Below are 27,818 nucleotides of genomic sequence, written 5' to 3'. Positions count from 1 at the left end.
GAAGTAGACCGGACGCCCCAGGGCACTTTCCACCTGCTCTAGTCACTGAGCCCTGCTGCAAACAGAGGTGGACCTGGTACTGGACCCTGTGAACTTAAGTCTTAAGTGTGTGTGTGTGTGTGTGTGTGTGTGTGTGTGTGTGTGTGTGTGTGTGTGTGTGTGTGGTGTGTTTGTGTACGTGTGTGTGCATGAGAGAGAAAGAGAGAGAGTATGTGTGTGTTTGTGCCACTCCATATGTGCAGCTGGTATTGCACAAGACCTGCAGATGTGTGAGAACCAAATGAGACTGGATGTGCTCATCTAATATTGCAGTAAGGGCAAGTGCTTTTTTAATGGAAGGAGTTTCCCATAAAAATAACAAGGAGATCATTACTAATGGTAAAATCATGTTACCGATTCATGTGATCACACACAGATGGTAAAAATGTACACAAACACTCTTTTACCATTAGGACCTGATTTAACTTTACCCAGACAATCTCCAAAACAGGCTATTCTTTAAATATTATGTAATGCCTTACAGTGAAAAATATCACAGGCACACAAGCACAGGCAGTTTTGCAACAGGCAGGCAGGCAGGCAGGCGACTCAGGCAACAGGCAATTTGCAGACAAACAGCATAGTCTTTGCGAGTGACTGACAATGTGATGGGGCAAAGAACTGAGCCTTGTGGTACTCCCTAGTAAATAGGTTGTAAACCTACATTTGACATTAACCAACAATATACATAGATTGTGGTTTGTCTGAGAGACAATACATTTTTTTTCTTACCAGTCTTAAGACTTCTGTTCTGAAAAAGGCTACTGACAAGACAAAAGGCATGGCAGGGAATGACCTTGTTTAATGAAATGAGGAGATTGGTTAAGTGCCAGTAAGTGGGTTATATTCACCATCATCACCATTGTGCATTATGCAACATTAACAATGCCTAAAAGGCAAGCTTAAGTGTTGAAAATGTGTCATATTGAAGAGAGGCCAGGGAATACATTGGCTGCTGTTTCTGTTTTTCCCAATCTCTATAAAAGTTATTTAAGAAGAGGGAGAGGGCCAGAATTTGGAGACAGGCTGTGGAAGGAAGTTCAGCAAATTTCTCAAGTCATAACCCTGTATAAGCATGAGGCCTCATAGACCACAGTTTAGCAATCCGTGCCGTATAAATGAGATCTTCTAGATTCATCAGCGTATAGGGGTGACTGTGCAGTTCTGCCAAGAGACTGTTTATAAGGATATAGCCTTCCCCCTAAAGCCATCACGCACTGTCTGGTTTTGTGAGCCGTTCTTCTTAGCTCCACATCTGGCTTTTACGGGATTTATTTTCCTTTTTTCTTTTCGCGTTCTCAAGAGCTTTTTGTTGCACAACTAACACACGCGCTCAGTTCGGACTGGTAGTGCGGACTGGCTTGAGATTTGCATGCTCACTGAATGAGTTTATTTTATTTCACTTTTTTTCAGTCAATGTCCTGCAATGGCAAATGTGAAATCTGGCAACACAAGTCACAAGTTTTGAAGCATGTTGTGTGCTGTACCGCTGTAGGGCTGTTGTCCTTGGAGCAGGCTGTGTTTTTCTCAGTTTGTTCTGAAAAAAGGATAGGACAAGAAGATGTTGGTGCTGAATTGTAACAGCCTTGCACAAAACCGAACAGTCCGGCTCTCAGTGCCCTGCCCACATCCTCCCATGGTTTATTGCTTTGTTTTGGTGTTTGAGCTAATGCAGTATGTTTGTAATAAAGTGCTCCATATTTCAAAGACCATGGACATTTATGTAATCTCAAGTGGTGTCCAATATGTTCTAGATGAACATTACAATAAGCAGAGATTCAGACTTTTTGATCCTGTGTTGTTGGTTTACCCCAGTGGACCCTATAGATTCAACAGGGGAGTTTGTTTGCAGCACAGGACTCAGGAGGTGTGTGTGTGTGTGTGTGTGTGTGTGTGTGTGTGTGTGTGTGTGTGTGTCTGCACACCCACCGCTTGCTGCTCCTCCACGTAGCCTGTGTTTACCTCTTGGCTTGCTCACATCTGCGGAGCTGTTTAGAAATGTGGGCCTACTGTTTGTGTGGGAGCGAACCCACACTGATCCAGTCCAATCCTGATTTGTTGGCTGTAGTCCCCCCCCCCCCCCTTTTCTCTCTCTCTCCCTTTCTTAATGTCTTTCTCTCTCTTTCTCCCGTTCTTAATGTCTTTCTCTCTCTTTCTTCCTTTCGTAATGTCTTTCTTTCTTTCGCTCTTTCTTCCTTTCTTAATGAAGTTGAAAAAAAAAGTGAAAGTCCTCTCTATGGCAGAGGTGGTGTAGACACACACACTCTGAAATTAACCTCTGCATTTAACCCATCCAGGGAAGTGACACACACACACACACAGTGAAGTGAAGTAACACTAACCCGGAGCAGTGGGCTGCCATTGGCGGCGCCCGGGGAGCAGTGATCGGGGTTAGGTGCCTTGCTCAAGGGCACTTCAGCCTTGGATGTGGGCATGGGAGAGCAGTGGTCTACCACTTCCCCCGCCCACATTTTTCCTACTAGTCGGGGATCGAACCCGCCACCCTACGGTCTCCGGCCTGAAACCCTAACCAGTAGGCCACGGCTGCCCTCATCTCTCTCTGTCCATCTCCCTCTTGGAGACGCTGTGTGAAAATAATGTTATTGGGTAATGCTGGAGAAGTCTGAAGGAGAACTTTGTGTCATTTTAACAGTAAACAGTTGCTCGCTCTCTCTCTCTCTCTCTCTCTCTCTCTCTCTTTATCTTTCCTGCTCCCTCCCCCTGTCTCGCTCAGTCCGGAGCCATGTTTGGATCTGCCTGAGATCCTTCATGCTGTTTTCTTGGACACGAGTGTCATCACAGCACATCTGTACAGAATAGATGTTATTACCCAAATGTGGACCATCTCCTAATGTGAGGTCCAAAGCCATTGCTCTCTCTTTCTCCCTCTCTCTTCCTCTCTCCTTCAACGTATTTATAGCCCCCCCCATGGGTGTCCACAAAGAACAGAATGGTGTGCCTGGGATGAAGGAACAGCCTTATATAGTCAGATTGCTGTGATTTGTTCAAATGAATACAAGTATGAGTTGTCTGCTCATCCCCCCCACCCCACCTCTTTTGAGTCTGACCTCGTTTGTCTCCTCGCTGTCAGTCCAAACTTCTCCATTTTTGTGTCTCTTTCTCACAGTGATGTCCCACCACCACCAACACCTTCAGCATGCCCAGCAACAGCAGCAGCAACAGCAGCAGCAGCAGCAACAACAACAACAGGTTCAGGCCCAGACCATGGGCTCGCCTGGCTCCATGGCCCAGCAGCAGGGCACCCCGGCGGGCATGATGGCTCTGCCCAACTCCTTGAGCGCTCAGCACCAGCAGAAGATGCGACTGCAGAGGATCCAGCTGGAGCGCGAGCGCATCCAGAGGAGACAAGAGGAGCTAATGAGACAGGTGAGGGATTGCACACATGCAGCACACAAAGCAAACCCACATGCGTACACACACACACACATGCGCACAAAATGCATACATAAAAAAAAGCATACAAAACATACCACAGTCACAACACAAACAGTTAGGCCATGAATCCTTTATGTGTCAGCGAGACGTATAGTCTGTGTGTCTGTGTATGGGTTTTGTCGTCCTCTTTTTTCCCAACAGGACAGAGGCTTTGCTCACACCTAATAAAAGTATATGACCAACGTGCTTTTGTTTTGACACACAGCACTTCCCTTTTGTATCCGTGAGTCCCAAAGACAATGCTCTCTCCGCTATGCGCCCAGGCATCCTGTCGGAGTCCTGCTGCGCACACACAGACAAACTCACACATACAGACACACACACTGTTTACTCTGCACACCAGCGGCCCAATCAGAATAGCCAATTAGTCATCAGTCTCTTCCTAACATAAGAGCGCTGAATCGTTAATGGCTCACCAGTCCTGTGACAAAGTGATTCCCGGCAGTCCTCCCTGGAAGAGGTCATGATCTGTCCAAGCAGTCTGAAGTCACACCTATCTATATCCCTGAGCGAGATTGAAAAACATTGTTTATGTGGCATTTTAGACAGGGCTAAATGAGCTTGAGCAGCCCCTGGTGGCAGAAGGCAGTGTTGCGTTTGTGCCCAGCCACACCTGTTAATGTTGGATGAAAGAACCTCACGGTTGGAGAACTCGCTAAAAAAGGGGAGAGATTTATGCCGTCCATGTTAATACTGAGGCGCTGCGAATCCCTGTTCTCTGTGAGATTTGAGCAGTCGTGTTTACAGGATGGCCTCCGTTCCCCCGCCAAAGGCCGTTACCTCACCCAGGAGATGTTTATCTTGCTGTGAAAATCTGCCTGCGTTCTTCCATGCCTCCCATCTCACACCTCCCGGCCTCCCACCCGTGAGTCTCCCAGCGTACAGAGGAGGGAAAACAAGGCGAACAGCAGAAGAGTTCACCCGCCTGGGGACCAAAAAGGCAGCTGTGTTACTTTTCTGGGCCTGACTGAAAATGATGAGTCAGTGATGTGTTTCTGGCAGCACAAGATTTCCATCTTTCTGTCTTCCTCCCTTACTCCATCCCTCCCTCCCTTCCCCTCTCTCTTTCTCTCTCCATCTCCCCATCTCGCTCCTTCTCCATCTCCCTCCCTCCCTCTTTCTCTCTCTCTCTCTCTCTCTCTCTCTCTCCCTCCACCTCCCTCTCTATCTCTGTTCCTCTCCATCTCCCCCCCCTCTCTCTTCCTCTCTCTCTCTCTCACTCCATCTCCCCTTCTGACTGCACTCCCACTCCTCTGCAGCTGTTGAGCTGTAAGGCACCTTCCTTTGAGAGCAGGAGTAATGACCTCACCACCCTGACCCCTGTCTAAAGGGCGCTTTGCACTGACAGGCAGGAGTGGAGAATCAAACTTCAACTACATGCACCGATGTCAGAAAGAGACAAAGGAAACAGACACCTCCTACTCCTTCTCGACACTGGGGGGAAACCCCCTGTAGCAGATACATCAGCCATACCCATGAAAGCAAGGGACATTAGAGATTTTCATTTTTTTCCTTTCGCTCACTCGCTTTTGTACTGACAGGGACTGTAACATGGGCCGGCCCGATAAGCAGCCATTTTGCTCTTATAATCTGAGGTTGACAGAGAGAAAAAGAGAACAATGGCGGGGGCACAGGGAGCGCTCTTTCTCTCTGAACTCTTTCAGCTTAGCGGACGGACAAAGAACAGAGTCGGACCTGCTCGGTGCACCAGCGCAGAGCCTGTCTCTACAAAGGGAGACATGAAGCCCCCGGGGAGGGGGGGTGGGGGGCGAGTATTGAATTTCCTGTAGCACAAGAGCAGACAAGTGCACACCTGTAACTGAGCACGCTCACAAGGGCAGCTGAAAAATCCCCCACATTCATGCCCCACGTTTCACTTTTATTATCAACTGAATTTTTACAGGTTTTGGACATTTAGAAATGTCAAGGTTGTCCCACAAAGCAAACAATTTTTCTTGTGGTTAAACGTTCATTCAGTGACCATATGTGATTTCAGTGGTTACATTTCTGTGTGCTTTGACAATTTTAGCTTGGTTCATTCTACAATTTGAACTTGGAGTAGACCAAGAAGCGAAACTGATTGAAGAACTCTTTGGCTGATGTGATAGTTAAATAACTTATAATAATACAATAACAGCTGCTGGAACTCTTAAATAAAGTGTAGCCCAGGTTCTGTTCTGAAAACCAAAGTATCTCAGTGAGAAGCACAAAGACAAAAGCTCTCACTCCTTATGTGTGGAGACGTAGAATTTCAGTGTTGTGCATTTCCCCCAGGAGGTGGCGCTGTGCAGACAGCTACCTATGGATTCGGAGAACATGGCTCCAGTGCCAACAGCCGTCAACCCAGCGCCCATGAACCAGGGCACCATGCCAACCATGCCCACCAGCGGCTCCGACCCCTTTCTCAACAGGCAAGTTGTTAATGCGCACATGATGTCTTTCTCTCTCTCTCTCTCTCTCTCTCTCTCTCTCTCTCTCTCTCTCTCTCTCTCTCTCTCTCTCTGTTTTTCTCCGTGCTGTATACTCTGAGCCCTGTGATTAACTTTTGTTTGAGACATGCTGTCTTGTTTATCATCATCATCATAATATCTATGATGTCATATATGTGTCTTGGTCTCTCTGTATCTCTTCCCTACTGTTTATTTGATCCTCTTGTAATGCAGGTATATGTATTGCATCCTTTGCCCCTTTGTATTCAGTGGTGTAGCCTCTTTTTCACCAGTCTAACATGACATGCGCCGGCTCATTTAACCAGCATCAGAAGGCTGCCCTCCTCCCTTGGCTCAAAGGCCCCCTATTGGGCGGCGTTAACTGGCCATGGCTATTTGATTTAGGGAGATTTGGGGTTGGCTGAGGAAGGTGGCAGAGAAATGGTGAAAGGCTGCCATTAATGGAACTAATCCAGTCCTCCTTTGGCTGCCGCACAGTTGAAACTGGTGGAAACCAGTCATGGTGTTCAGCTTCCCGTAAAGCAGCTTATTAGCCTGACGGTGAATGCAGGGCCTGTGCTCGCAGGGCCCGCTCCGGTCGGCTCTTGGCTGTAAACTTGCTGCCTCTCCTCAATTTACACCTCTGGGCAGCTCGGATCTGTGCCCGCCGTGCCACAGGGCACCTTTTCATGCCAGCCTGTTCATGAGAGGCGGGGCAAAGCTAGGTGCCCCCATCCTGCGGTGTGAGGGCACCTCTAACCCTTCAAAGCACAGCAGAACAGGAGGCTCACTGTTATGCACCTATTCAGAGAAGGCAATGAGGAGCAAGAAGAACCCTGTGTTTGGGTTAGGCGCAGCTGCTGCTCAGGGAGGGAGGACGGGAGAGTGAAAGAGTTCTTAGTTCTGCCATGATTTACTTCATTAAGTGCAGGGATGTACCAAGACGGTTGCGATTTATGTGCATATGCTGAAGAAGTAGTTCAGGATGAAAACACTTACTTAAATACAGGCATGCACATTCATTATGAATCTTATATATAACAGCTCAAGTTGTTAATCACAAAGAATACCTTCTAATTGTTAACTGTTCAGGAAGTGTAAACCGTAGGTCTTTGACTTGGGCTCATGGTTGTCTGTGTGCCACCTCCACAGCGGGCCCTACCACTCCAGGGAGCAGAGCACGGACAGCGGCCTTGGCCTCAACTGCTACACCAACTGCCCCACCACTCCAGAGGACTTCCTTAACAACATGGAGGAGATGGACACAGGTGCTGTTAGCGATTTATAACCACTGGATATAGTGCTACATTTCCATTAATAAACACAGTCTAAGGACCACAGTGGCTCCAATTAGTGCAATACACATGGAGGAGATGGACACAGGTGCTGTTAATGATTTATAACCACTGGTAGGCTGCTCAACTCAAGACAGTTCGACTTAGTTGCATTCAAATATAGCACACACGCTGCTCTTTCAAATCAAAGTGGTTTTCTTGTTTTGAAAATAATGACCAAGTGAAGTCATTGTTGTAAAAGCAATATCCCTGAGTTGTAATACGAGGAAAGGAACTTGTACTTTACTGCATAAATCTATAGTTTAAGACTACATTCCGTTCATCTGAGTAAAGTCAAATCTGTTTTGTACTGATGTACAATGCAGCATATTGCTTCTGCGAGCAATGAACATCATCTGTTTTTTTTTCCGCTCTCTCTCAACAGGAGAAAGCATGGCTCAGGGCAACATGAACGTCCCACAGCAAAGCCGTTTCCCTGACTTCCTGGACTCCCTTCCGGGTACCAACGTGGATCTGGGCACCCTGGAGGGGGCCGACCTCATGCCCATCCTCGACGTGGAGTCAGTCCTGAACAAGAGTGAGCCTTTCCTTACCTGGCTTTAAAATGGCAAGGAAGTCAGACCGTCGACACACACTAAAAAAGACTTTTTGTTTTGCTACCTTTCTATTATGTCAAATCCGTAAATTCTTCACCTCCAAGGTTTTTACTTGCGTGTAAAGCATTGTTGTCGTTAACTCATTCATAACTCTTTCACGAATAGCTACTACGTCACAGTAAACTCCCTCTGAATTCTGACCTGAATGCAGAGGGTAACCAAAGGTCTCTTTCATCGAGCCAAGAACAAAGTCGACCATGTCCAGTCATGGCTCACCAAGAAATGGAACAAAGTTATTATTTTGTGTAATGTTTAGGATAGTGTTCATTTTTAGCACCCCGAGTTTAGAATAAATGGGAAAATATAGCATTCCTGTTTCTGTGTAGGGGTGACACAGCATGGTAGGGGGGGAAAATGGCTGCCTGTAGGTCTTCCTGTGCCATTTTACAAGACAGGGAGCAGGGACAACCCACAGCCAGTAGGTGGAGCCACAGCATTCTCTTGTAAGGTCAGGCCTGAAATGGAGGTCTATGACTGATCCAGCAAAACCCTAATTCAACATCTGATCAAACTCTGAAGTCTTTGAGGCCCCGGCGCTTCCCTCGAACAACAATGCAGCCTTATAAACAAAGTATTTTTCTTTATTTCTACTTTCTTTCTTGTGTTTGGGTTACACTTTACTTAACAGTGGCCAACCTCTTACTTTGTAGTGCTTATGTGAACACTGTGCATGAAATAATACACACGCCGGGACTCCATGCTCACGCATTTTATTAGCAAGGCCATGGCTGCTGGTTTTCAAATCGGTGTGTGTCTGTGTTTATATATATCATGTAAACAATTAATACTTCAATGGTTATGCACACAGTATCCACAGTGCGTGAGAAATTAGGACACCGGAAAGTTCTAAAAAGTGTTTTCTCTTTTTTGCATACTTCTCAGAAAAATACCAAATCAATGTTTTCTACTGTGTGCCATGTTACTATAAAAGCTTTAAAAGGTGAATTGTTTTATTCAGCTAAACTTCTAAAGAAAGCAATATTTTGTCAGCGTAACTGTTCTTAAGCTGATTCTAGCTTTTCTATCACTAAAGCTCAGTGTCTCCGAAATGCAATTTGTAGACATATGTTTTGTATCATGTACTTTTATACTGCTTACAGTATTCTTTTTTTATATACTGTAAAATAGCCTAGATGAGTTTCTTGCATCTGGTGCATTTATGACTTTTAATATAGAGTTAGCATTTTTAGTATTTATCAAGAGCTATGATTCATTTTTAGAGAGAGAGAGAGAGAGAGATTTTAGTTTTTTTTATGAAATAAAAATTTCAAAGCACTACAAATCAGCAAGGGATTTAAGATATCTAATGATGAAGTGAACATTGAAGTTAGATCATCTAGATCATCATTTTTAGTTCCTACCTACCTAGTTTGGTTCTGGTTGAATGTGTGGCTTTGATAATCCTTTAAATAAGCAAACTGACCTGTCTGATGCTTTTTTTTCTTCTAAATTTGGTCTCAGAAAGTAGGATGATGTGCTACCCAAAGGAGAGCATGTATTCTAATACCTGCAGGGAATAGACAAAGATAGTATTTCGTATGCCTGAGGTAATTGTGTCAGCAGTTAAATGCAACTGATTGATTTTTGTTTTTGTTTTCAAACTGGATAATCACAATGAAGCGAACAACACAATCTTGTCTCCTCTCTGCGGTGGTGTTAAATCCAGTTTGGTATTTCTTTTCTACATTTGTCTAAGTTTATTTGTAATTGCATGTTGAATGAGATATATGCTATTCCTAGCCTTGGTGGACTATTGCTCCACTCTGTATGGTGGTTACATTATGGGATGTTATGGGATGGAGTGGGTGAAGATAGATACACACACACACACACACACACAAACACACAAATGACAGCATGCGGAGTGGGAAATGTGCACGAGAAAAGAGGAGGATTTAGATGTGAGGTCACACACACACACACACACACACAAACATAGTCTCACACACAGAGACAAACACACTTACCAAAACAGCTCATGACGTCCTTCTAGCGTTTAGGACTGATTGGCTCGATGCTGGGTCTGAGCTTGTGAACATGATGGATGCCAAAGGTGGCTCCGGTCCTGTGTCTCCATGGAGCAGAGGACAGCCACCGCTTGGGATTAATGACGCCCTGATTCGTGGACTATACTCTGGGGTTCAAAAGTGGGCCTACTGCTCCCCCCGCCTGCCCCCACTCAACACATAAGGGGCCACCATATGAACAGGGCTGAAGCAAGTGAAGCTTTTAGGAAAGAGCTTTTCCTAACAAGTTTAAAAGCAATTTTAAAGGCTTTTTTTTCTAAATGGCATTCTTTTTTTTCTTTTTTTTTTTCTCTTGTATTATGTATTAAAAATGTTATTCCAGAACAAGCTCATGCTAGAGTTGTCACTGTGGGCATTGCAGAGTAAAACAAGTAGTAAGGCTGACGAGAGGCGGAGGTCGGAGATCAAGCTTAAGAGCATGAATACAACTATTGCTGTATGGAGAGATACAACTGTGCTTCAGTAATATATATATAGAGAGAAATAAAACTGCTGCAGTGATGGAGATGCCACTCGGAGTATAAAATGTGGCAAATGTCAATATGGGTTTTGAAAACAGGTTTGAATTATGCTTTAAAAACGAGTTGATGGAATGAACAGAGGAATATGTGTAGTATTTACACAACGCCACCCTACGTAGTACAACATTCTGCTACTATCACACGGGGAGTACTTTTTTAATTTTGAAAGAGTAGAGTAACGGGGTATGTGGATGTTGAAGGCATGCTAGTGCTCTGCAATCACACACTCACACACACACACACATAAACTAGACTACAGTTTACTGTATCCAGGATAAGGCAGTGTGAAGTTCATTAACAATGTTGCCTCATCAAAGAGGAGTCTGAAACTAAAAATGTCTTGTAACTTGTTTAAAAAAAAAAAAAATCAAATAAAAACGGTTCTGTACCACTTAGTTTTGAGTTAATTGTGTGTTCTTTTTCTCAGGTACAAAAAACATATGGTAATCTCAAGATATCCTTGTATACATTCAGGCTGTTGTCCACAAAAAAAATGTAAATTGTACCTTGTTATGTGCAAAATAAAATGTCACTATAAAGCCCATTGGAATGCTTTACAGTACTTGTGCTGAGTGCTGATAATAAGAATGTTTAGCCTGCTGGCCGTGGTCCTGGGATGCCTACAGCACGTCTGATGGCCGCTTGCGCACCCTAGGAGAAGGGCTAATGTGAGCTTAGAGCTACTAGTGAAATGGCAGAGAATTAGGAGGAGGTGGATTGCTTTGCGTATTGGACAGGTAAGGCAGGTTTTAATCTACTTAAATACAGAAGTGGGTTGAGTGACAGCTGTCAATCCCTCCTGAACTTTTCTCACGAGGTGTAGGTAAAAGAAAACCCCCTTTATAATGTATTTCAAGCTGTTAATTTCCTGAACATGCATTTGCAAGCTTTGTATATTTAGAGATGGGTGCATTTGTGTACATTACTAAAGATCATAGGTTTAAAAGTTCTCATCTTCCTCTTTTCTCATGGATCAAGCAGAAGTTTGTTTTCAAAGCAGGATTACACACAGGGGAAACAGTTTCATCACCCATTAAGCTCCTATGAGAGCCACGCCCTGCCATGGCTATTATCTGAATCGAAACGCACAATAATTACTTGTTATATATTTACATCAATTATCAAAAACATCGGTTCAAACATCAGACAGAAGTAAATCGGTCTGAGTTTGCTTGTTTATTTGCTTGCCTTTTTTTGTAAAACAAACAATAACATTTCGTAAAAGAAACCAGTCAGGGTATGTATCAAAAAGCAGATCGGTCCACACCCATCGAGGACGAGAGTGTGGGCTGTCCTGCCGAGGCCTATGTAAATAGCACTGAGCTTAATAACGGCTGGTCAGCTGTCCCTGAGCATGATGTACCATAAAGTAGAACAGAACTGGACCATAAATGGCCCCCATAAAGCTCCATAAAAAAAGCACCATAGAAACAGCTTGGGGAAACAGTCAATGTTTACTCAAAATAGGGATGCAAACAATGTTTGTCTATTAATGAGAACAGCTTGGATTGAAGTTATAAAGTTACATAAGCCCCCAAATAAGTGAAAAGAAGAGCAGGATAGAAGATAATATACATACGCTTGCTCTTGTGCGCTTACTCTGAGAAGAACAGGCAAGGCTGCTGTAAAGACGAGTTGTCACCACATTATCAAAAGGTGGTGAAATATCGGCAAGCTCTCCAGGAAGGTCTGTTAAAGTCTACACACTTTGAAAAATTAAGTCACTGACTAAAAAGATTGGAATTTCTTTTGATCATAACAATACTTGCAATACTATTTCCCTTATGATGGTCACATTTTAAACTAAAATTCAAATTATTTCATTACATACTTCACTGCTCAACAACACTTGACAAAATAGTATGTTTCTTGCCTTTAAAACTGAATAGAGATGAGAAGTCTGTGATTCAGAAGGGGAAGCAAGCCCATCATTTTATCAGCATTGAAATAACATTAAGCCCAGTAGCTCTTGAAGGCAAAACTGTTTAAATGTGCAAAAATACATATTCACCAGTGAGCGCCCAGGTTTTTGGCCTGTTTTGCCATCATAAGACTTTCCATCAGGCAAAACATAGGAATCAGTTACAAAAAGTCCACTTAAAAAAGCACAAAAAAAATGTTATAAATAGATGATTAAAACACAACTCTTCAACTGATGCTCCTTTGTCAGCTGTGAAAAATCCTCAGTCATCGCTCTGGAAAAAACACAAACATTGGTCCATATTAATTTTGAAAAGTACCGCAAAACACAAAACTGACAATGTAGTAGTAGTTATGAATTTAGATACAACAGGAGCAAAGTGTCAATGTTTAGAAATAGCTTATATCCTTATGTTTGTACTTCTTCTATGTGAAAGTGTGTGTGCATTTGCTCTGTGAGTCTGTCTGTCATGCTACAGTGCCTTTGTGTCTGTGCACTCACACATGCGAAAGTGTGTGTGCCTGACGCGTGTGTGTGTGTGTGTGTGTGTGTGTTTCTGTGTGTTTCTGTGTGTTTCTGTTTGCTTTCTCACCCCACCACATCCACAGCAGTCCCCGCAGATGGAACCGATGAGGCCGTTGATGGCCTGGAAGCCACAGAGGACCACCTGCACCAGGCCCATGATCAGTAGCATGGAGAAGAGGGTCAGGTGCCATGGCACAATACCTTCCGGCTTTACGCACTCATCCCACATGGTGTGGTTGGACAGGTAGTTTCTGCAAAAGCCACAGGTCAGGGAGAGGGATTAGGCGACTGGCATGTGCGCCTTCAGGCCTGCAACCATTGAGGTCCGAGAGCCCAGCGGATTATAACACACTGAAGGTAATTGTATAGTCTAGTAACATTGTTTTTACTATACTGTTGTGATGAAAGTATGACTGTAGTCTGCACTGAAGTAAAATGTCTTACCCATCCAGAAATGGGTATGCCCAGTTACCAGCTGTATTAAAGCATCTGGGTCCCCTGTGAATGGCAACTGCAGATATGATGAAGGAATAACCAGCCCCCACCACACCAATGGCAGCAAATATGATGGAGGTGAACATCTGAAAGAGTGCAAGGATGAAAACCAATTGAAGAGAAAAGATCTGAGCCGGGTCCATTTCATGGCTGACCATATGAAACCTCTCTCTGTGGGTGAATTATTAACTTTTAATCTATTCCTTTCAGTAACAAGATATTTAATTTGATTTTCCTGTGATTATCAATCAAACTTTCAGACATAATTAGACAATAACGACGGAGCAAATAGATTTAATTTGATAAATTGTGCTAAACACAGAAATCATCACTGTTATTTATCAATTTGTCCTAGTCTTTTTATTCCTGTTCGTGATTGTATGTGTATAATATCTTTTGTTTTTGGTGAGTGTGCCTGCATGTTTTAGAGAGAATCCGATAAAGTCTCCTACCGCAAATCTCTTGCCACAACTCTCGTTGCCACAGCAACCACAGCAGTCATTGTTCTTCAGACCCAGGAAGACAAGAGCTGGAAAAATCATCTGGACAGTGGGGACAGGACATTAGGAGTCACATATTTCATAACATATGGAAAACCTGTTCATGGAGTTAAGATAATGAGGATACACTGTATATATGTGTGAAAGTGCCTGTGTGTTTCCGTTTCTCATGGAAACATCTCAGGTCTGTTTTTCTGTTTTAAATTTTGAACAGTGTCACTCAAACTTTCACATCTAAAAACTGTTCAGAATATTCCACATAAGGTTATTCCATTTACTTAGTTATTTGTAAATGTCTATCCTCATGCATTAAGCTTTTTATATTTCAAAATGGCAAAAAGAATGTGGTAATATTACCAAGATAAAAGGTATATACATCTATTTCTTGCTTTGCGAGTAATAAACAGTTTGTATTATTCTAGTTTCGAATAATTGTACTTTAAAATGAATTGTTCGTAAACATCACACTTACAGATACTTTTCATTTAAATTAACACCTTAGTTCAGAGACACAATTAAACAGATCAGTGTATGCATAGTTTTAAATTAATTTCTCCTGGGTTTTAAACTGAGTAAATTCCCCTTTAAATAAACAGCTGTATAACCAATGAATTCCACATTTTAACATAATATTTGTCATACAATAATTTCCTTACCAAAGCGCCAGAGCCAAAGATCCCTCCAAAGTACCACACCTCGTCTGTGATGTGATCATTACTATCAGCCACGGAACCTCCAGGGAAAAAGAGCAAGATATTGCAGAGCAGGCAAAGGATGGCCAGAGGGATGAGGGTGATGCCCAGGCACTTAGCAAAGCTACCAGAACACATGGTTCAACAGGAAAGGCTACAGCAGCAATCAAAAGGTTCCACCAAAATCAGACGGTGTCTTCTCAAGCAAAGACAAATGCCTGCTCCCCAGAAATCCACAGGCCAAATTGACTGTGGAACAGTTGAGATGCAGACTATATATGGACTACTGGGGAGATGATGTCACTGCCTTAAATTCAATTTACACCGGTTGCTTCACTATGACAACCACGGCTCTGTTAATGTTCTACCATGGGGTTGGTCTGCTGCCGTTATCGGATCATTCCAGAGAGGGTTAGTGGATGTCGTGGCAGTGTTGAGCTGTGCACACCTTAACACTCCTATTTTGTTCAGTTTCCATGAACAACATAGCACAGTGATATCAAGTCAGATTGAACAGGTGAAAACAGTATAGTGTATGGCTTTTCAAAACACTACGTTTAATATTTTTATTGGCACATGGTGTCTGATGATTATTAAGAACTGTGTATGTGTGTGTGTGCATGTGTTTGTGTTTGTGTGTGTGTGTGTGTGTGTGTGTGTGTGTGTGTGTGTGTGTGTGTGTGTGTGTGTGTGTGTGTGTGTGTGTGTGTGTGTGTGTGCGTATGTGTATGTGTGTGTATCTGTGATGCCATATGTTTTCTTTCGAACCCTAGTTGACACAATCAAAGTGTGTGTATATTGAATGTCCATCGGTGCATCTCCACTGCTTTTGAGGGTTCCCTTCTCAGATAAACATGCCACCTTATTGTCAAAAGGTGCCCTCCCTAATCAAATAAGGGTACGGATCAAAGAGGGCAGGGGGCTCCTCTCAGCATCCTCTGCCAGTACACAAAACAGTTTTTACAATTAGACGAACAACTACCAGAGTGAGATGGAAGAGGAGACTGTTGTTTGAGTTTGTGTGTGTGTGTGTATATATATTGATGAGGTACAACCATAGCAACATGCATTCAACATATATTTCAGTTAAACTTGGAAAATGTCTTTCCACCTACATTATAAAAGTTGCTATTAGGCTACATACACCTAGATGAATAGGTAGCCTATATATCATAGTTATCTACCTCCAATTACAATAACTTAAAGCAATTTGGGAACAAAAAATAATATTTTCCCCCGTTTTCTTTGAACATTTACCTGACATAACACGTGTTAATTTTATAATACAGTAGGCAAACTTTGCATAGGTGGTCTAGTTTTTCTGCTGAATTAATCTCAATTTCAACAAATAGCCAGTGAGAAACTATTCTATGGCCTAATGTCTCCCATGATTTTTTTCAGATAATAATATGTATATGTAATGGAGTTAGAAGTTTAATTTGACAATAATATGAGTTTCGCCATAATTGAGCAGGTTTAGTTAGTGTTGTCGTTTAGAGCCAACAGCTACCGCCTTTGGAGATGTGGTGTAGCCTACTGCACGTCTACAGGTTATATTATGCCTTGAACAAAACTGTACAAAATGCCCCTCACAATTCATAAACTTTCAAATAAGAAAATGCAATGAATGTTGAGAACTTCGACTTATTACATGTACTGCTGTATAGCCTAATGTGCTAATAGAAAGAAGTTGGTCGTATCTGTTTCGGAATGCTTATAAGGCTGTTCATTCTAGGCACACATTCTGGATTGACATTCCATTCCCCACGTTCCACTGGCTAGCTAGCAGTGTTGAAACTGATGTATTTTGTGTTGTTTTGTTTTGCCTGTGCAGATCCTGCGGACATTGATGGTTTTTGTGTTTTTGTGTAATTCAGGTATGTTGCTCCAAGACTGAAGTTTGTGTGCATTGTTATTTAGATTATTCGTGCACTTTTATTTTACTGTGATTTACGTGTTGTTGTAAAGAGAGGGAGACAAAAGTGGTATGCCTGTCTGCGATTCTGAATGTTGAATATTCGTATTACCAATGAATTGTCATTACTACAAAACAATAAACACTCTCGATTTATTCTTTTTGTTTTAAGATGCACGATGTCTGAACTATGTGAAATCGATGTTAGATGTATTCGATTGATCTTCCTGCCTGAAGCAATCGAACAAAGATCGAAAAGAATGCATTCAGACATCATGAAATTGTAACCATTAACTTACTATGTGGACATCCATTGACATAATAAGTGTTGTTATATCCGCGCTGGACACTTGTGGGGACTATAGGTGGACACACGTGCTCTTCGAGCGTTAATCCTCTAAGTTAAACACATCAAGTGATTTTTGTTTATGTAAGGAAGATGTTGCCCGAGATGCCTTTTCCCTCCCGCCGTTCACCTGTGGTTTGTTTACATGGCTGCGTTGCTTCCAGTCAGCCGCTGGCTTCAGTCATCGGGATGGGTCAGTGCCCCCTCCACACTTCCTCTCACCTTACTTCGCCCTCGTAAAGTAGTCTAGTAAACGACAAGTGCTTATGGATGTCTTTATGCAACAATTTATGTGAACTTTTTCATTAACGTGTCCAAAATTAATTGTTCTGAATGATTTTAATGACGTTTAGTAGAACAAGTAACTCAGAACTTTTATTTGTAACCTTCAGGCATTCTCAAAAAAGGTGGCAACGCTGCAGACGCTGCTGTTGCTGTAGCTGCGGCCTTGAATGTGACAGAGCCTTGTAGCACAGGCATAGGCGGGGACAGCTTTTGCCTGTACTTTGATGCACGCACCGGACATGTGCGTGGACTGAATGGAAGGTAAGAGGCATTTAATATGGCCTCTAAGAAGTTAGAAATCAACAGGGAACTCTCTCATTCAGTCTGAAATTGACTAATGCGTACTTAGGCACTGTCAAATCAAATGCATGCACACATACACAGATCCACAAACAAACTGTGTTAGGCCTACAGTTTGGGAAACAATTATCCACTGTTGCATTTTCTGGAGTTTGAGAATGCAAACAGGACAACCTCATATATGATGACATACCAATGTGTTTCAGTGAATCTTTCCTCTCTGCCTCTAGTGGCCGCTCACCCAAGGCCCAGACCCTGGAACTGATGCAGAGCCGGGGCTACACAAAGGGCAGCCCCACTCCACCCTTCCACGCCCTAAACATCACAGTGCCCGGAGCAGCTGCATGCTGGTGTGACACTATCCAGCTGTTTGGGAGCAAGAAGGTACCTCTATTTCTGTTTGCTCTCTATATCTCTTCCCACCTTTCTCTTTGCCAGGTTGGCTGATTTGCATTATTTTCATAACTAATACAAAAACTCGATTTGCTGAGCATGATGTTATGTCATTCCAAAGCTGCATCAGTCAGGACCATACAGGAGTTACAGTACCCTCCAGAATGATTGTCACCCTTGCTGATGGTGATTGAAAAGGCTTTTTGAAAAGTCAGTTATCAGTTTATCACTGGCTTTATCAGTTATTAAACTTAAAGAAGCATTATGCAACTATAATATGCAATTATAGGGTCACTGGGTCCTCAAATCCACCATTAGATATCTCCTCCATGTCAGCAAACTGTTTGGACGGCATGGCAGAAAGAAGCCTTTCTTATCTTCTCGTCAATCAATCAATCAAACTTTATTTGTGGTGCATTCATACCAGGAGGTAACACAGTGCACCTCACAGAAGGAAAAATGGGTGGGGTGGGGGGTTACAATCACTTGTAAAAACACACAGATTTTCCAGAGATAAATAAACAGGAAATGACGTACTAACCACACTCGACACAAGCAGAAGCAACTAGAGACGCCACTGGATCTTTAACTGAGACAGGGTGCTGTGGTAAGACGAAACAAAAATCTTGTCATTTGACTCCAAACACTCAAGGTGGGTTTGGCGTAGAAATAAAGCACTTCTTCCAGCATTGCAACTATTCGAAGCATACATCAAAATCCTTAAAAGAATGTGTCAAATGAACACAAAATCAAGCTTTTGTCATGGCCACCCCAGTTCCCTGACCTTAATACAGTTAAAAATGTGTGGGTGGAGCTCAAGTAGAGAGCTCAAGAGAAGACCCAAGATCTGGAGAGATTCTGCACAGAGGAAGAGTCGAATCCCTTCCTTTTGTTCTCAACTCAGACATTACAAGAGAAGACTCAGTGCTGTTCTGTTGGCAAAAGGGGATATTACAAAGTTCCAGTTATGTATTGTAAAATGTATTTTGGGGAAATTTCATCAGCCATTTTTCACACATATGATTATGGACTATGGATGACAATGTACAAGTGTAGTGCACTGTTTTTTTTTTTTTTTTTTAAAGCTCTGACTACTTTTTAGCAACTTAAGAATGCCACGGGTAATTGATCATAATTTGCACAGCCCAATACTTTGACTCTTCTGTGCCACCCATAGTGATGTCAATGAACTTTTAATCCTAGATGTTCCTACAGATTATGCCCTTATCATTTCAAATAGGAAAGGGAGCAATATCTTTGGGACACCCCTTAGTGGGAGTTTCTCTCTTTCATTACTCTTGGCATAGTAAGATGTGAGGGTGTGTGTTGAGAGGGTCAAATGAGAGCGTGTGTGTTTATGGTTGTCTTGTTAACAGGCTGTGACAAAGGGTGTCTGACATCCTGAAGCCTTTAAATGGTGAGGGTGAATATACAATGACGTGGCTGGAGCTGTCAATGCACTCTCTGTGACAATGGTTGCATTTCGACCCAGGCAGGTCTCCTCCCATGTGATTTCGGGCCACAGTTACGGTGAAGAACGCATGGTCTTCCTGGTTTGGCCTTCAACAGTGCAGCACTCTTGTTTGAAATATTCCCTTCTGAGGAAGGACAAAAGAGAGTGACCCTGTTATTTTAAGTTTCTTCGCTCATGGGTCTGACTCATTTCCCTGTGTCGCCCCTGACGAGTATTCAGGGGTGTTGCCATACCTTCTCCTGAAATGGATTTGGCATTGTTTCCTATTTGTTTGTTTCCCCTTTAGTCAGTTTTAGTTGAGTAGCTGAATAATGTTTGTGGTAAAAATAATCAAAACACATCCTCAGAAGCTGACAATATAGAAAGTGTAGATTAAACAGTAAAGGTTTAAAAGGTTTAAAGTGAAGATTTGTTTTCATTACATTGGTATGTGAAAACTTTGTACATTATTAGCTGAGAGGTCTACACATAAGTCTGTGGAATCAGGTGGAAGGATGTGGAATTTTTGTGCGAAAAAGATTTGTCCATACTAAATAATTCATACATCCGAGTTATTTTTAGGTGGGTCAGGAAGTGATATGGCTACATGATTTTTTTGATATGTGTGTGAAATCCGGCAGCTCCCCCTGGCTGATATTCTGGAGCCAGCGTGTGATTTGGCTAGTGGGGGATTCCCAGTCGCCGAGGTCACCGCGAACGGGTGGGACAAGTGGACAAAGGCGATGAGGGAAGCAGGCAGGGAGCTGGGTGGGGACTTCCTCCCCAACAACCAGCCACCCAAACATGGTCAGGTGGTCACCAACCCAGGTCTGGCTCAGACATTCCAGGTAATTGTGAGTTGGCTCTGAAGTTAAGTGAATGTGCAGTCCCCAAAGAGAAAGGGATACAAATGTTTTGCTGGTACAGTGTATTGAACACATAACCTTGAGTTTTCACAAATCTGGTACAGGCCACCTTCTCAGATAAACTGACACATTTTGACAAATACTGCCTTCGTGCTTGAAAAACCAAAGACATTTGAAGATGTGTGGGTGGTTCCTGGCTGTATACATTTCAAATGTCTCCCAGTCTCATTTCCCTTAAATTAACTAAAAAAAGCAATGCTGACTATTCCAACTGTAATGTAGTATACTATATACACTAACCTATAGCCCAGCCTCTTATAGAGCATGCCTGCCTCCGAGTTAATGTCAACTGAAAGTTGTCTTACAGATTGAAAATCAATGTATGTGAGCCATGTGTGGTCAAACAAACAGTCTGAGTCTCAGTGGAACGACCGCTAGTTTCTATGGCGCCTGTTCCACATTCACTCACCATGAGTTACTGGGGGCTTTGCTTTTGACGTCAAACATGGATGATACATGGCCTTGTGACCGATCGATACACACAGTGGCCCCAGTGTTGCCAGGCGAGTGTTCGCGTGATACACAGAGGCTGCTTTATGTTATCATAGCGTGGATCATTTGAACAAACATGCATGCATACATTCATATAAGATGCACTACATATGGAAATGAGTCTTTCTATTTAGGCATCAGGACAGGCAGGGAATTCAGCACTGATGTGTTTGCATTGCTTTTGTTCACGTCTGTACCCTGATTGTGTATTATGTACATTTCCAAAGAACAGTATGGCTTCTTTCCCACGCAAAGGATTGCATTGACGGTAGAGTGTTTTCGCATTTGGATGAATGCGTAGGAGATTGCTCGCCAAGGGAAAGATGGTTTCTATGCCGGCAGGATAGCAGAGGCCATAGTGGAGGTGATACGAGAGAATGGTGGTGTGATGAGCCTGGAGGACCTCAGGAACCACACCAGCACAGAGATCACGCCCATCTTCACTGACTACAAGGTACATTCGCTGCCCAGGGGCCTGGCCTGCCATTCCCTCATTTTGATAGTTTAACACCCCACTCACATGCCTACAATCAGATAGATTAGATTTCTTTTATTGAGTGTTTCAGATAGTATTGACTGCTCACTGACTGAGAATGAAGATCATTTATTTCATCCATTTTACCTTATTTTGTTTGTTTGTTTGTTTGTTTGTTTGTTTGTTTTACTCACTGTACTTCCTTTACTGTTTTGTCAGACAGTGAGACTTTGGGAGGTTCCGCCAAATGGGCAAGGGATGGCAGCTCTTATTGCCCTTAATATTTTGGAAAATTTTCCAATAAAAGGTAGAACTTTGAAATACACCAACATGCCCATTTCTGGTTATGACATATTCATATTCATCTATCTATATATATATATCTATCTATCTATCTATCTATCTATCTATCTATCTATCTATCTATCGATCTAGCTATATATCTATCTATCTATCTATCTATCTATCGATCTAGCTATATATGTATGTATCTATCATATATGATATATTTAAGCAATATAGCACGAGTGGGAGTGGGGTAGGTAAGGGATAATCCCACGGGTGGTGTTCGGCCGTAGCCACCGAGGCCGCCAGGCCGAGTGGCGTAGGCAACAACACCCGTGGGATTATCCCTTACCTACCCCACTCCCACGAGTGCTATATTGCTTTTATAAAACAACTCTACAGTCAACAAATTAACATTTCAACACGAAGTTATTGATTAAAAATGGTTTATTTCGCCATTGTTTCTCCGCAACAAAAAATAGTTCCATTGTCAACGTCTTGGTTTGGAATTTTAAAAACTTTGAATTAACGGTTATCATCAATGCGAATGTTTCATCGCGGAGTGATTTATTTTTAGCTGTGAAAAGTCCCGTAACTGTAGGTATGTTGAAGAATTACCTATAGCATGGAACGTCTCTCGTCCAATCAGAAACAGCTAAATTACGCGCTATAACCCAATTGTTTTATAATCATATATCTTCATATATGGAGTTTAAAAGGGTTTGATTTTTTTTTGGGGGGGGGGGTCTGTCTGTTATATTGTTGTAATGTAGAGAAGCACATTTTCTGAAAAAACTACTTTTGGTATGCATGAGTAGGACTATATTTGAAAAGATGGTCTGCTCATGCACAGGAATGAATCACAACAGTGCAGACTACCTGCACCTTCTAGTGGAGGCATTTAAGCTCAGCTTGGCAGACACCACCCACTTCAACGCAGACCCTGCCCATGTGAAGGTCCCTCTGGATGGACTTCTGGCCAAAGACTACAGTCAGCAACGCGCCCAGCTCATTCAGATGGACAGGTGCGGTCAACACCAACTGAGTGGGTCTCCAGGCATGAAATAAGCATATGGGATTTTCATTACAAGCAAGTGGGGGCACACATTGTAAAACCACTAGACCATACGAAGCAAGCAGGGGCATGCCTGATAAAAGCGGCTTGATCATTAGAAGTCCAGTGCGAATTGATGGGAGGGTGTGTTCACAGCCTTGTCTTTCGTTCAGTGGATGAGATTTGTCGTGCCAAACAAGTGAGAGTAGCTGAGGAAGTGAATGAGCAGTATCCCCCAAATTAATTTTTCAACTATACCTATTCAAGTAAAATATGCGTAGCGTACTTCATGCATAGCATCTCTTAAATGCCACCACTGCATGAGGTGTAGCGCAACGTTGCCCAACCCTGCAATTACTCTGTCTGTCCGTGCCAGGTACCAGCCAGTGTTGGGTACAGTGTGCTTACTTTAGATAGGACTGTTTACCCAACCCCTCCCCAGACTCAGGAACACCATCACACCCCCAACCCTCCCCGACCAGTGCTGTCTGTGTGTGAAAGAGAAAGAGAGAGAAGGGAGTGTGTTTATTGATCAGTCGTAAAACTAGACTTTAGACTCCCAGATTGCCATCACAAATACAGCCAGCTCATTCTTTCTGCTAACTTTGCCATCCAAAATATTTCAGTGTGGTTTGAAGGTGTACATTCTCAGGAAGGTTACAATGATAAAATTGCATTCATATAATGGCCCAAACCATGTCTTTCTAATGCCAGATTTAATATTCTCTGCTAGTACAACTACTGCTACAAAAAATGTATACCTGAAATTATACCTGTTCATGGAACAATCTTTCCCAAGTGTATCCAAAAACATAGCATTATTCAGATGCGGTGCATGACCAACTCCTATAAAACCCTCACTTGCATTCCTCCTCAGGGCAAGGGCTAGCAAAGAGCCGGGGATACCCAGAGGAAGCGAGACAGTGTATTTCTCCGTGGTGGACGGGGAAGGCAACGCCTGCTCTTTCGTCAACAGCAACTACATGGGCTTCGGGACAGGGCTTGTGCCTAAAGGCTGTGGGTTTTCTCTCCACGTAAGCACCCACTGATTGACTGTCTGTTTGAGCGTATTAATGCCATGATTTGGACCTGGTGGTGGTCAAAGGCAATGATTTTATTGTTAGTTTTACTGTTAGTCCTAAAAATGGACCTTGTGATCCTGTAATGGATGTTCATAGTCTATGAGAAGGATGTTCTCTTATTGGTGTTTCCACTGGGCTTCCCTTTCATAGTTGATGATTAACAACCCTGGCTGTGTATTAACATTTTTTATCGACATTGACATTTGAATGACTTCTTTGTTCATTTTGCGTAGCTATCTTCTATGGGTCAATTTCAGCACTGCAATATGCCTAAACCTTGGAATAGAAGTTAATTATTTTTAACATCACGCACATAGGCACCCATAAAACATTTAAGAGTATTAGGCTTAGGTGGTGGTGGGTGGGTGGGATGGGGTGTTGTGGGGGGGGGAGTGCGGGCACTTCCTGTTTTCAACATGAAATATTGCCAGTGGTAGAGTCCTCCACTGACCTCTCCTCTCCCCTGCCCCTCCTCCCTTCCTGCTTGCAGAACAGAGGTGCTCACTTCTCCCTGGATGCTAACCATGCTAACTGCATAGGCCCGGAGAAGAGGCCCTACCAGACCATTATCCCAGCCCTGCTGACGGAGGCCAGCTCCAACAGACTGCTTTGCTCGTTCGGGGTGATGGGGGCCTTCATGCAGCCCCAGGGGCATGTTCAGGTGGTGTGGCGCAGCTCTGCCTTTCTTCCAGTGGGTGGTGCTGGATCCTTTTGGATCATTTTCCCCCATATACTTTTAAAAGCTGTTCAGAAATTAAATAAAAAATGTGAGTGGATTAGAGTGGATAAGTGGTGAAAGTGGCAGAAACTGCAGAAATACATAGTTTTAGTGCTTAGGGAAATGATCATGTATGTGTTCTGTTTCTGTAGAGAAAGGCTCATTAAGGCTCATGAAGGCTCATTACAATCTCTCATGTGATTTTCCAATAGTATAATTGCAAGCTGGTAGTATAGCTTTGTTTAATGCATCATTATTTTAGTTTTTGCTACTTAAAGTGCACACTGGTGCTTGTTTTGTCCCATGATGTATCTGTCACCATATTTGCATGCATGACTACAGGTGCAGAGCGGTATACTGCATGATGCGAAGATAAGGCTGGACATGATGTGCTTCACTCTAGGCTACACTCACCCCAATTCATGACACTTCTATCTTCACTCCTCAGTATAGACAAATTGATAGAGAATGTGTTGTTATGGTCCCATGCGTGCAGTATCATATTGGTTGCGAATAAATGGAAACCTGTTGAAATTGTTGACACAATATAAACTCTAACAGACTCTCATGATTAAATTGAAAGTGTTGAAATGTGTCAACTCTTGAATGTGTATGCAGGTGTTGCTCAACATGCTGGAGTTTGGGATGAACCCCCAGCAGGCTCTGGACGCCCCACGTGTGTTTGTGCAGTATGATGCAGCCGGTAAGTCCTGCTCGGCCCAGTCCCAGAACATTCACAGGCCAACGGTTGTGCGGGGGGGAATGTTTGATCGCCATTGTTTCTGTGCAACTGCCGGTCCTGTGACAGACAGAGGGCAAATCCCTTTCTCACATGCCCCGAGGCTCCTGAGTTCAGCTGGGTACTTTACCAGAGTAACTTTAACCCACTGGCTCCTCTAAAACTCAAGTCATAGATGTCAGAGATTGGTGTGAATAGTAAGGAAGAGCCATACTGGTACGGAGGCACATCTGTAGCTTAGAGGTAATGAGTGATGTGGACTTAGAAGTAATCAGTGATGTGGGTTTACCGGAGAGCAGGAAGTGCCCAGAAGCACATCATTGGTTAAAGAGACTTGCAACATTGTGTTGTGTTGTGTTGTGTCTGTGGACCTCAGTAATACGGATTTGGGGATTTTTGGCAGAGGCCTCTCAAACGGTCGTGTTAACACTTAATGCTCCAGGTTGTTTACACAGTTTCAGCGGTCTCATGTGCACATACCAAGCAGGATTCACAAAAGTATACAGCATGATCTGTGGGGTATGCGCAGAGACCTCTAGCATAGTTGATGGGCTTCGGTGGTATTTTTATTAGATTGCATCATTTTTATGAAGTGTGGCATGTGTCCTGTAGGGACTGTATTATACTGTGTTGGTCATCTGTGACTAATAATGTGAAAATGTTGACATTATTTGACATAGGTAGCCCAGTCACTGAATGTGGTATATTCTACCCTTTACATGTTGATATTTCTGTTACCCGGCAGTAACTGTAAATTCAGCTGCTCTGCTATAGTAATTTATATTGTACTCTACACTTCAGCAGAAGATAGTCTAGTGTGGGTGGGTGTTCGCCCACTCTATTCAAAAACATTATGTAAGTGCTCTGTTGACTTGTGCAGTAGGGAACAAGCTCTATGTGTGCTGTGTTCTCTTACCAAACCGTAGTTAATATGTTCTGTATAATATACTGCATATCTATATATCTGCTATATTATATAAAATGAAATGTGTATCCATATATCTAATATATTCTGTTGAAATGTGTATCTACATATCTGATATATTATGATATAGAATGCATATCATGTTCTGTAATTCCTAATAATCGTGTGTGTGTGTGTGTGTGTGTGTGTGTGTGTGTTTTGGGGTTGTGCAGCTCAGCAGTGGCAACTCAGCCTGGAGACTGGCGTAGAGGAAAGAGTTGTGGAGGAGCTGAGGAGGCGGGGCCACGCAGTACACTGGCCAGTGGCAGGCCACGACCGGGCGCAGTTCGGCAGGGGTCAGGTCATCAGCATCGGAGCCTGGTGGGACCCTGCCTCCCCGCCCTCTGACCCCGCTCACAGGGTGCTCTGGGCAGGCTCAGACCCCAGGGCCGATGGGTGTGCTGTGGGTTACTAGATCTGCGTTCACATGGAGAGGCTTAGCCCCTAGAGGGTTTATATGCTCCGAAGGGGAGGGAGTGGGGCACGTGTGCCGAAGCTATGCTCTACAATACTGTGCATGTATTCTCTGCACCTAACAATGTGCAGTTTTAACCATTTTCATGAAGAAATAATTATGCTGCAATATTATGGATTTAATTACTGGCAATTATAAATGTTAAAATGATGAATAAAATGTGTAAATAAACTGATAAAAAAAATCAGGAGAAAAAGGCTTAGGAATGTATTGATATTCTGTGTGAATAGTTTTTATGTTAAACTTTTTAGAGCTATTTTGAATGAAATCATTCATTTTGCAAGTGTAATTTTACAGTGATAAATACATCAATATTTCTTACCACAAATGTTGGTTCTGTGTTTTTCGGAATGAAATGATTTCTCAAGCAACCGCACATTATTTTCCATGCTATTTTTAAGATGACATTTAAAAAGAAAGAGTCTCTGAAGACAACTAAACCATTTCACGACCATCTGTACAGTAATTGTTGGATTACATGAATGGGGATTTTATTTAAACTCTTATGAAAGGACATATTGTGAAGGATGACCAACTTGTTCCCTACTAAATTCTCTTTTGTTTTGTCCCAGACTGACTAAATGACGTTCATAATCTTAGGATGGGATATATATACATATACTGTATATACTAGAAAGGCCTTAAGAGGAATAGTTGAGCCACTTCCCCTTCTCAGATACTAATGTTCATCACTATTAATTTGGATGACTCATGCCAAACGTTTATCAAGACTTTGGAATTTGGCTATGAATTCCCGAGTTGGGAAATAGGCAGGGGGAGAGTTGGAACGCCGGTTGAACCTCTGACCCCTCTGACTCATTCCCATTCTCCACTTTCCTTTTCATTCTTACTTTTATTTTTTTCCGTTTTTTTTTTACACAGAAAAGGCCAAGCCCAGGTTTGGACTGAACACTGGAAAACCATTTCATGTCCAAACCTTTTATCAGCTTCACCCAGACTCCGTCAGTTGAAGGTGGTCTCCAGGGTGACATTTCTCTCTGTCTGGTGAGGTTCTAACAGGGGGTTCCTAACTAGCGCCTGGTACAGACACACCACAGGCTGGGAGCGAACACTCACTTAATGCTTTATCTTAAGTTATTTATAGACAGAAGGGGCCAACGCCCAATTGTCAACTTTAAACCACAGAAATGAGGAAGCATTCACTGCTGTCACATACACAATTTAGTGCTTACTCCTTCAGTCACTTCGGAGACAAGAGACTGTATTTTTCGACCAGGAGAAGATGTATGTGTTATTTATGAAACCTGAAGACCCCCTAAATAATACTCAACTAATCTGCTTCACCGACACCTGAAGCAAGAACAATTATTAGATAAGTTAATTTGTATTGAATTTTCAC

General features: G+C 42.8%; 3 protein-coding genes across 3 annotated transcripts in view; 2 read left to right on the top strand and 1 right to left on the bottom strand.

The window, feature by feature from the left end:
* The window catches only part of wwtr1 (WW domain containing transcription regulator 1), a 41,481-nt gene extending 30,669 nt beyond the window's left edge, over positions 1-10,812 (top strand). The window contains exons 3-6 of the mRNA XM_080831794.1: positions 3,167-3,426; positions 5,770-5,906; positions 7,077-7,192; positions 7,644-10,812. Coding sequence (XP_080687920.1) covers positions 3,167-3,426; positions 5,770-5,906; positions 7,077-7,192; positions 7,644-7,822 — 692 coding nt within the window. The 3' untranslated portion in view covers positions 7,823-10,812. The remainder of the gene's footprint in view (positions 1-3,166; positions 3,427-5,769; positions 5,907-7,076; positions 7,193-7,643) is intronic.
* Positions 10,813-11,043: 231 nt separating this feature from the next.
* Positions 11,044-14,694, bottom strand: tm4sf4 (transmembrane 4 L six family member 4; the record flags this gene model as incomplete). The annotated part of the gene is made up of 5 exons (XM_080860232.1): positions 11,044-11,074; positions 12,929-13,120; positions 13,314-13,450; positions 13,817-13,906; positions 14,521-14,694. 5 exons carry the CDS (start codon positions 14,692-14,694, stop codon positions 11,044-11,046), a joined length of 624 nt encoding a protein of 207 aa, XP_080716358.1.
* A 2,216-nt stretch (positions 14,695-16,910) lies between these two features.
* Positions 16,911-26,398, top strand: LOC308360270 (glutathione hydrolase-like YwrD proenzyme; the record flags this gene model as incomplete). The annotated part of the gene is made up of 11 exons (XM_080832083.1): positions 16,911-17,010; positions 17,210-17,363; positions 17,633-17,786; positions 19,890-20,096; positions 20,968-21,120; positions 21,361-21,448; positions 22,280-22,451; positions 23,358-23,514; positions 24,053-24,223; positions 24,899-24,983; positions 26,157-26,398. The coding sequence occupies 11 exons, from the start codon at positions 16,911-16,913 to the stop codon at positions 26,396-26,398; spliced, it is 1,683 nt and encodes a 560-aa protein (XP_080688209.1).
* Positions 26,399-27,818: the final 1,420 nt, after the last annotated feature.

The sequence above is a fragment of the Sprattus sprattus genome, assembly GCF_963457725.1.
Source record: "Sprattus sprattus genome assembly, chromosome: 2".
Lineage (NCBI taxonomy): Eukaryota > Metazoa > Chordata > Actinopteri > Clupeiformes > Clupeidae > Sprattus > Sprattus sprattus.
This window is presented reverse-complemented; position numbering and strand designations above follow the sequence as displayed.